At 43.2% G+C, this 10,340-nt stretch overlaps 1 protein-coding gene across 1 annotated transcript in view; it reads left to right on the top strand.

Annotated features, from left to right (window-relative positions):
- The first annotated feature begins 3,642 nt into the window (after nt 1-3,642).
- SPIRE1 (spire type actin nucleation factor 1) overlaps nt 3,643-10,340 on the top strand; it is a 133,522-nt gene continuing 126,824 nt past the window's right edge. Inside the window, exon 1 of the mRNA XM_067290726.1 lies at nt 3,643-3,949. Within this exon, the coding sequence (XP_067146827.1) occupies nt 3,643-3,949 (307 nt within the window). The remainder of the gene's footprint in view (nt 3,950-10,340) is intronic.

Below are 10,340 nucleotides of genomic sequence, written 5' to 3'. Positions count from 1 at the left end.
TATTACTCTTTAGTTGATTTTTTTTTTTTTTTTTTTTTTTTTTAGTTCCTCTCCCTTGTGCATTCAGATTTTATTATTAGGTATTCCTGGTCTTACTCATATTTATGGTAAAGATGACTGGTATTCTACAGAGATTTGACCAAGGGTTTATCTTGTTTCCTTTCCCTGCTGTTACCAGGACAGAAAGCTTCGGTTTGAATAATTTGTCTTTCTTAGAAGTTGATCAAGTTAAATAGATGAAACTGTGTCTATGCACTTAACACTGCTGTAAGGGAAAGGTACTATAAAACTTATGCTACCTACACTTTCCTGATATGTGGACAGGTGCTTAAAACCTGTTGGGGAGAAGCAGTAAAAGGCTAAGCAGCAGTGTGTTATCCTATGTCTCATGAAAATGCCTCAAAACTTAGGTAAAATTACCCAACAGTGTATCCATATGCTATTTTTAACAACTTAGTGTTCTTACCACAAGAAAAATTGTTTCCGCCTCTCTTGGAGCGAACAGTAGCTTCTAAATTCAGCTTCTAAGAGCAGTTTAGTAAGGTCAAGGTAATCCTGGATCTTAATCTATGGATTTAACAACTGATGGATTCTTGATGTTTAAAATTGAGACTTGTGTGCCTTAACATGAGAATATCTACTGGGTTAGACAAAGTCTGTCTAATCTAATGCTTTTTCTTCAACAGAAGTATGTAACAGATGACAAAAAATGGAGAAAAAAAATCAAATCATGTCAAGGCTTATCTCTCCCTATTATCTCCCTAGCTTCTGGCAATAGAGTTTAAGAAGTTTTTGAGGTAGTTGTAGCCAGATTATTTTGCTTATTAGCCTTTCATGATTTTGTCCAATTCCTTCTTAAACCTGTTTATACTTCTAACCTTCAGCATTCTGTGACAATAAGATCCATAACTAATTATTTATCTGTAATTTTGTTTTTTCTTAAATATGTAGATGATGATTTTGCCGAGTGTCTTCTAGTTTTCCTGCTTTGAGATAAGGCAAGTAATCGGTCCCTTTTGGACTTCTCCATGCTATGCATCTCCCTCATGTTTTTATCTGCATAGGCTCCAGTTACCTCTTTTTAAGGCTGAAGATTCCTAAACTATTTAATTTCTCCTTCTGTAGAAACCATTCTATATCTTTGATTACCCACCATATCCATATCCACCACATCTTGGTCTGCTATGTCATTTTAAACAGAGGATGACGAGGCACTGATTATAGGTAAATCAAAAATAAAAAAACAGAACTTTATTTTATATTAATGTTGTTTGCCTTTTTGACCATCACTGAGCCTGAGCTTTGCTTTTAATATTTTAAGCTGGGATAGTTGCTTCATTACAGTGCAAGTGGTAGAAGTTCTGCTCTTTGCTCAGGCAAGAGTCACTAGAATATTTATGTTCTTCTATGGCTTTACTGTAAGTAAAACAGGAGTAAGAGTGCATGCATTGTGATTTATAGATTTGAATTCTCTCATTGCTCTGTGCTCCTTTTTTATCTGGTTTATATTGTGTTTCTGCTGAATGGTAGCAGAATTAGATGAAGCAGCTTGTCAGAATTGTGTTTAAAGCATGAAAAAATCCTGAGGTTTTTTTGAGGAAACCTTTGAGGAAATGGTATGTTTCCATTCAGTGCTCACTTTATATGGTTGGTCAAAAACATCATTCCAAAAGACACCATTGTGCATTTGTCAGCACAGTGTGCGTTTGTGTGGGACAGCATCTCAGGGCAAAGGCTTGCCTGCATGGGAAGTGAATCGGTTATTCCTGTTCTCAATCAGAATTGCTTTTCTGTCACAGTGCTTCTTTCTGGTTTCAGTTATGCAGATGACACTACAAGTCTCAGGCTTCTACTTCAGTTAGTTGCTTCTCATTCTGTCCTACTTTGGGATTTATTTAAGGGAAATTTCTTGCTTGGTAATACTGGCCTTTATAACATAGGAATGATCCAACTCTGTTTTTGCTGGTGCCAAAGCAAAAAGGAGTAAGTAACCCTAGAGGAGGTCACAGCATGTACAGCAGAAGTGAGCATCAGTATTTTGCTTGTATATTTAATCAAAAGTGTAGTAATGTGACTCCATTGTTGAGTCTGTTTTTCACAAGTGCTAGAATACTGCATACTGCAACACTTTGGGTGTCACTTTGAGGTTTTAACAGTACGTTATGTACTTTCTGAGCCTGACACTGACAGACTTGAAAAACTTTATAAATCTGTTTTTGCATTATCTACCTTTCTTTACCTGAAAGATCAATATATTTTTTGTCTGTCACACAGTGTACAAGTAGCCTGATCAAAACTTCCGATGGTATGAATTCTCTGCTTATTTAATTATATCTAATTTAATGTAAAAGGCTGGGATCATAAAAGGTGGTTATGGCTATATTAAATAGCTTTATTAAAATACTAATGGTGTTTCATTTTCAGCAGTGTATGTGTAAGTATGTATGCAATTCTAAAAGGGAAAAAGTATCCATGTTCAATACAATACAAATAAAAGCAAAATACTGATAAAGAAATCAGTCTTTAGAACTTAAAACTGTTCAGTCTTTTCAGCATACTGTATTTTATCAGTTTTAACAGTTCATGAAAAGTGGGGTGCTAAGACACATTCTGGTAAAATTCTAGAATAGAACAGGGGAAAAAAAAACCCTTAAAAATTACTTTTAACATGAATTGAATTTATTCAGTCACCAGGAAGATTATTTTCCCAATACTTGCGATACGAAGTGGCAGCAGACTGAGTACTGCCTGTGGGAGAGGCTGGCACAAATGGCCAGGCCAAGCTCAGGAATGGGAAAGTCGGTTCTCCAAATACTCGGAGAACCACCCCATTTTCGGCCCTTTGTGGATATGGCTTGTCCAGCTGCTTTCGGCGTTTCTGTGTAGCTGGGAGGCTCCTGCCCTACTCCTTCTAATGAGGGTTTTGCTAATAATTTTCCCTGCAACATCCATGATTGAGATGAAAGTTAACATAATCGTTTAAATAAATATATATATATTTAATTTATTTTCATGCTGCTTTCTAACTGGAGCTGTTTCTGGGCATGCAGATGGTGGTGCAGCACTGGCGCCGCGCGAGGCTGACACCACCGCCGGACGCCTGTGTCCTCGGCAGACGAGGGGGTTCAGCGGCGCCGCCTCGCCGCGGCCGCTCCCCGGGGCCTCCCCGGCCGCGCCGGGTGGCGGCGGCTGCGCCTCCCGGCCGGGCAGCAGGAGCCCCGCGGCGCGACCCCACACGCCGCTCCGCCAGGGCCGCAGCGGCGGCCGCGCGCGGCGCCGGCAGGGGGCGCGGCGGGGCCGTTGGCGGCGGGGCGCGGCGCGGCGGGCGGGGACGCCATTGCGTTGCTATGAGCTGGCTCCCCCCGCGGCGGCGGCAGCGCCCGCGCCCGCGCCAGCGCCGGGCGGCCCGGGCGCGCTCCTCCCGCCGGCCGCTGCCCGCCCGCGCGCGGCTCGGGCCGCCCGGCGGCCTGCTGGCACTCGCGGGGCGGGGGAGGATGAGCACGGCGGCTCCGGGCGCCCGCGCCACCACCGCCGCCGCCACCAGCAGCAGCAGCAGCAGCAGCGGCAGCAGCAGCGGGCGCCGCCGCGGGGCCCGGCCGAGGCGGTCGCTGAGCTGAGGGGCGGCCGCGGCGGGCGCTGGCGATGGCGCTGCCGGCGGAGCGCGGCGCGGAGCCGCGGCCCGGCGCCTCCCGCCCCGCCGAGGAGGAGGAGGACGGCGGCGGCGGGCAGCCGGAGGCGCTGTCGCTGGAGGAGATCCTGCGTCTCTACAACCAGCCCATCAACGAGGAGCAGGCGTGGGCCGTGTGCTACCAGTGCTGCGGCGCGCTGCGGGCCCGCGCCCGCCGCGGCCAGGCCCCCGCCGCCAGGCCGGGGGCGGCCGCCCACCTCCGCGTCTGGCGGGACGGCGCCGTCACCGTGGAGCAGGGCGAGCCGCCGCCGCCGCCCGCAGGTGAGGCCGGGGGGCCGCCGCCCCGGGGGGCCCTTCCGGCGGCCGCCGAGCCGCGGGCAGAGAGGGAAGGGGGGAGCGGGGAGCCCGCCGCCGTGCGGTGCGGTGCGGTGCCGCCGGGTGCCTCCGGCCGCCCTGCTCACGCCGAGGCTCCTGCGCACGTAGCTGGCCGTCAGGAGGCCCCTGCTAGGAACACACCGGTGTAACCCTTAAGTACATGATAGAGCAGCGTGCACCTACCGCGGACTTAGCACGTACCACCCGCGTTTGAAAAACACCCAGGAAAAGCCTGTTTTGCGTTGGAAAGGAAAAGAAGGGTGCGTTTCTGCTTCTTAGCATTTCAAAGCTTCTGGTTATGAATGTAACGAGGAATATTTTTGGTTGCCAGTAAAGCTTGATTTCTGAAAAGAAACCAGAGCTAGCTAGCCGAGCGATGTGATGAGTTACCAGTTATCAACCTAGCTAACATCCAGCGTCGCTGAATTTTACAGGGAGGCTGAGATTTTAGGGGTTTAAAATTATATGAAGCAGAAGGCAATACTAAATTCTCAAAATGGAATTAATGAGCCCTCAGCATTTAGGACATGGATAAGATGTCTGGTGTTACAAATTAATGATGGCTTTTAATAGAGTGCCTGTCTGAAAGATCTTTTGGCAGAGAATTACAGTAATCCAGTCTGGAGCTAGTGGTACATGCAGATATCAAAATATAGCGAATAGAAGATGGGACACAATGTTGTTATATTATTTAAATGAGTCTAATAACGATTTCCATTTAAATGTGATCTGACATGCTTTTTTAACATTATAATACTCCATTTTTTAAAATAATTAATGTCTGTTCAACACCCAGAGGTGATAAGGGAAATACTTTTCCCGATCAAGGCATCTGCATGGCACAAGAACATGGAAGAGATATGTACTGCTTATTGCATGCTGCATTTGCTTACAATGTTTTGAGATGGTATCGGACTTCATCTCTCTTTCTTGCTCTAGGAAATCTATTGAAATACTGCGCTTTTCTTGCTTTTGTCAGTCTTTCTGTGCTATTTGTGGGCTTATTTTATTTCCTCTTACAATACATCTTTAATGACTTTTAGGAAGGTGTTTGGGCATCAAGTTCAGGCTCATCACCAACATCCAGCATGTCTAGTGTATGTTAAAGCTGCACATCACATCTCACACAAACATTAAAATGTTTTAGTTAGCATGTGCTAACTGGTTTATGTTGATATCACATTTAAATCTTAATACAGACAAAACCTAACCTCTTTGTCTTTCTTTCCAGTTCTTTTTTTTCCCTCTTATTCTTTTTTTACCTTCTTCGCTATGTGTATTTTGTTGCGCATCAGTTAACATCACATACTTGTGCTTAGTCTTGAGAATCTTCACACACACACACACACACAAGATATCCATTCTGCTAAGACTGCTGGGGAAGCTTAAAAGGAAGGGGGAGGGAGGGGGGAATAACCCAGGGGTAGTGCTCCCTCTGGTCCAGATAACAGAAAAGGGGAGGTTTGGAGAGGAGATTCCTGCCAGATGCCCGTTCATAGGCCTTAATCAGTGATGCCACCTTTTTTATCAGCCTCAGGCCGGTAAGTGCCTGAATTTGAAAGGAAGTGATATTTGCCCTGGGGTCCTCTCCCTGCCTCTGGTCTTCCTAATATCTGTAACGTTGAGTGCGCTTTTGCAATATAGGCCGTTGCTCAGCCTTAATGAAACTTTTCCAAAGGATTTTGGTAGCAGTAACTGTCGGCAACATGAAATAAATGTGGCTGTAGTCAAGTGGCTTTTGGTGTTTTTTGTTTTGTGGAACTTGTAGCCGTTTTGTATTGGAAAGCGTCATATGCATGATACAGAGAATGTTGCTAATTCACTATATCGACTAGTGAAGAGCTGACCTTAGGCTGGCTTCTCTTCATTATCTTTTGAACTGTTTCAGCTCTTTTCCTTATTGCTCACTGCAGTGTCCTTAAGTGGTGATTCGTGGGCATTCTGAGCCAATTTCGGCTCAAGCCTCTTAAAAGGATGGTTATTCCTATGCTCGCATGGTCTGCTTAATAGCAATGAAAATTAATCAGACCCGTTGCCCTGGTGCTATGACTTGGGGAGCAGTGTAGAGTAGCATAGGCCCTGAAGCTGCCTGTCAGAAATAATTTTACTCTTGAGATACAAACTAAAGTTAACTTAAATGGAAGTGCGGATTTTGTAGAAATAGATGGTACTTTTCCAAAGCCATTTCTCGTGCGTCAGTTTTTCAGTTAATGCACAATACTTGCAATTCCAAGTAAAAATACCTAAAAATTGAATAGAATGTCCTTGAGATAGGAAACAAAGATGAGTTTCGCTGATATTGGGGACAGAAAAACAACCTTGAAGTTGAATCCCGGTCATTAGCCAAAACCAAGCAATGATTCTCAGATCTTCTTTTCAGTTTTATCTACGCGTTCTATTAATATTTTGTTATCTTATTTTCTTTAAAATTTAAGTTAGGCTTTGATTAAATAAAAGTAAAATTATTCAGAATTAAAATATCACTCCATGGTTTGTCTTCGTGGGAGCATTTATATTACCTGACATGTGAATCCCTTGCAAGAGGAGGATCAGGAAGGATTCGGGGTAGTTGTTTTCCTGCCTTTGTATCTCAGGCACCCTCTGTCAGAAGGCTGGTTAGAGCAGGAGGCGTTCTGTGGGTTAACATTCTCGGCTGTAAAACGATTTATTCTGTTACAGTAATAAGTAAAAAATGTTTAGCTGTAGGTTGGTCTATAGGTTTGGCTAATTCATGGCAACAAGCCCTGGCCGTTAGTTTCTCTTTCTGTAAACAATAGAATCCTGTGTGGGCGCATAAAGGAGTCCCCAAAGAATGGTGTCTTTGGGTAGCGAACATTCGGGCTTTGTTCAGGGCTGCGAAGAACGATGCATCGGTCATGCCTGTCGGGGAGCTCAGGCTAATTCAAGAGCAAATGCAGCCGGGTCACAGAATCTGCTTTGGAGACGCTTCTAAAGTGCTGGTTTCGCAGTGTGTTGTGAACTGTCTCTTTTTGCCAGACCTGAAGTAAGCATGAATATGCAAGAAATGAAGAGTTCACTGTGGTCATCTTAATATGAATCATTGTATGTACTGTCTGATGTCTAAATACCACAGAAATGTGGGTTGCATAGAAATAACCAAGATGACATTGGAGATAGAGTGCGGAACTGGACATACAGTGTGGAATATGTTTTATCTAATGGATATTTTACTCTTCTTTTAGTTTCTTGCAATTTATATAAAATTAACTAACGGTAGCATCAAGTAAAGTGCCAGATGCAGCTTCTGAATGAGTTAAAATGTTTGGTATAAAGATGTGGTTTAATTTCTGCAAATCATCTTGAGGAGCAGTCCTTATAAACATTTTTTTTTAAACTTCAGCAACAATGTTGAAGTGACAGATATAGGAGTAGAAAAACTGCACAAGAGCTAAGAAAAAATCTTGTGCCAAGTATTTAGCTGTGGCAGAGTGCTACAGTACAAACACAAGGTTGTTTCTTTGGAGTTGTGCTGTCATTGTAAGCAGGATAAGGATTGTAGCTTCCCAGTGTGTTAGCTTCTGGCTGCCCCTTCTTCCCCGCAAGAAAGTTTTGGGGTGAGAAAGCTTGGAGAAAATGAGTTTTTCCCACAGGTTTTCTTGGTGCTGGATTGAAGGCTTAGTTAAGGTAATCACAAATTGCAGTGGACGTTGAGCTGGCCTCCTGGAGAGGAATGGCTGTGAGGATCTTGGAGGGGAGCAAGGGCAATAGTTAGAAAACCAGGCGAGGTGGATTTCCAGCCGTTGGCACGTTCACAGCGCGCCTTGGCCTTCCCTCTCCCTCTGGAGAGCTCACCTCTGTGGGGAATGCCAGTGGCCGTTCATTTGCATTGTCCTCTCCTGAGAGGAGAAGGCACAGAGGGAAGTCGCTGCTGGTTTTATCAGAATTAAGCACCATGCAGATTTTTCTCTTGGAAATGTGCCAGGTATTCAGAGGGAGGATACAATGCGTGGAGTATCCTGGCTTTGCATCAGAAAGATCACAGAAAAGTTGACTGGTGGCTTTCAGAGAGCTCTGGGTGAGACATGCTGGAGAGAAATGGCTTACATTGTTTGGGCAATTTTAATGAGTTTTGTGTCCTCCTCACACCCTTGTGCGCCCTGGTGTTGGAAGGCAGTGCGGAGGAGTATAGGGCTAATAAATGCAGATTTAGCTTGTATGCATGAAGCCATGTTTTTGTGTATCAGTCTCTCAAACAGTGCTGAGGGAAAATACAGAGGCTTTTTAGAGGAAAATGAATGTAGCAACACTTTACTTCTGATTTTGTTGACCCTTTTGAAAGACAACAAATGAGAGTAGCTTCATTTGCTGTTTAAATTTCAAAACTGGTGCTGTTGTTAATACTGCTAAAATAAATACTACTTCTAAAGTTAACATTTAATTAAAAATTTTCAACTGAGGTTTTGTTCTAGTGTATTCAGAAATATTTGTATTTAAAGATAGTAAGGTTTGGTGTCTTCAACCTCACCATTTTCTGCTAGAGTTTTAAGATGTCTGTGTTAATGATGGAAGTCAAGGTAGGAAGAAAAGGGCGCTGGACAGTAGAGAAGAACCTCAGGGAGTTAATATTTTATCTCTGTTCACTCAGCTGTCTGAGCTGTGAAGGAGAGAAAGCTTAGGCCTTATTCGTATTAAGCTTTCTGTGATTAGTGTATTTCCCAGTACGTAAGGGTAAACTGGAAGGTTTCCAGTCATGGCTTATGCTGATGCATCCTGTGCACAGGGAAGTACATGGCTTCTCTGGGAATATAAGGTAGACACCCCTAATGAAGACAACTCAGGTCGGGGAGGAGAAAAGTAAAGAAAAAAAATCCAACATAAGCCTTTTTTTTTTTTTTCCTGAAAAAGCATATTCTAAACATCTGCACAAACCAAATGCAAGGAAGTTACCAACAATGATGGGTGACCTTGGCTACCTATATTTGTATGCATATATGCTAAAGATGGTACATAGGCAGTGAAGACACAAGGACTAATTTGGTGTTGTCTGCAATCTACCTTTGATCCTAAGGAAAACCTTCAAACAAGGAACAGCTTTAACTATAGCTAGAAAATATTTCAGGAATTGTGGGATCCAGAAGTTCACCATGACTTAAAGTAAAAGATAACATAACATGTAATTTATTTGGGTTTTGCTTGAATAGTGCAAGAAAAATGTTGCTGTAGAAAGAAAAGTCAAATTGCCATTGTTGTTGACTATGCTGGAAAAGTGAAAAAATGAGGTGTCTGCCATGGTGTTGCTATGTTTGCAGGGAATTAATGTGAAATATATAAGGGACTTCATGGGACAAAGAAAAATGACACTTAAAAAAGAGGGTAATAGAATCCAACTTCAGGAGCTGGTTGTAGGTGACAGTTGACCACACAGTACCCAGTAAGAGTTACTAGGTAGGACTGGGGTAGCATGAGAAATGCCTTTTAAAGAAAGTCATTATATTTGCTTTGTGCAGGGGTTACTTGTAACTGTATGAAATGAGGAATAACTTCAGTGAATGAGTTGAATGGAGAAAGATGAAGGTGTGAAAAGATTGATACAGTGATGAAAAAAGTGCTGGCCTCCTTCTCACAGTCTAGTAACCTTTACTTCTCTCTAAGAATTTTCCTTGCATTTTCTTACAACTTTCTCTCCTTTTTTTCTCTCAAGTTGAAAAATGAGACATACCATTTCTAAATAGTCAGCTGTAGTCTGATACATAAGTCATGAGTAAGATCCAACAAGTGATGAGCTGTAAAAACTTGCCCTGTTTCTTGCTGTCTTCTAATCACATAGTTTAAAGGAGAGATATGTTGGGCCCCAAAGCCTAAATGTTTTGCTTAAAAATATGTTCTCTTTGCTAGCTGCTCTTTGAGGGTCTCCTCAGACTGCTCCTAATCCAGTCTTGCTCTTGTTTTCACTCTTCTTGACCTTCCTCTTTGCAGTCTGCAGGCTCTTACTTCCAACCTACATTTTTCCTGTACTTTTCTGTCATTTTCACTTTTCTTCCTTTTCTTCTTACCTCCCAAGATTTCTCTCTGTCCTTGCATTTCTTTCATCTCTTTATCCTGTAAATATTCATCCTCTGCCAAAAGTCTGGCTCATTCCTGCCCCATCCTTATTTTGCTGTCTCTTCATTTAGTTCTGAATTCTGTTCCTTACATATGCCTCTGTTTTCCTTGTGTTACTTGGTTGCCTTTGTTTTCTTCTTTGTTTCCCTTTTATTGGTACTAATCTTCACTCTTTTATTGAAAATCTTGTCAGATTTGTTAACTAATGCTCCAGTTCCTGCAATCAAATGTTTTAGTGAGAGTCTGAACTTTTTTTTTATTTTTTAAGGAGTTC

Source organism: Apteryx mantelli, chromosome 2 (assembly GCF_036417845.1).
Source record: "Apteryx mantelli isolate bAptMan1 chromosome 2, bAptMan1.hap1, whole genome shotgun sequence".
NCBI lineage: Eukaryota > Metazoa > Chordata > Aves > Apterygiformes > Apterygidae > Apteryx > Apteryx mantelli.
The sequence above is the reverse complement of the archived record's forward strand: the minus strand, read 5'-3'. Positions and strand labels throughout refer to the sequence as shown.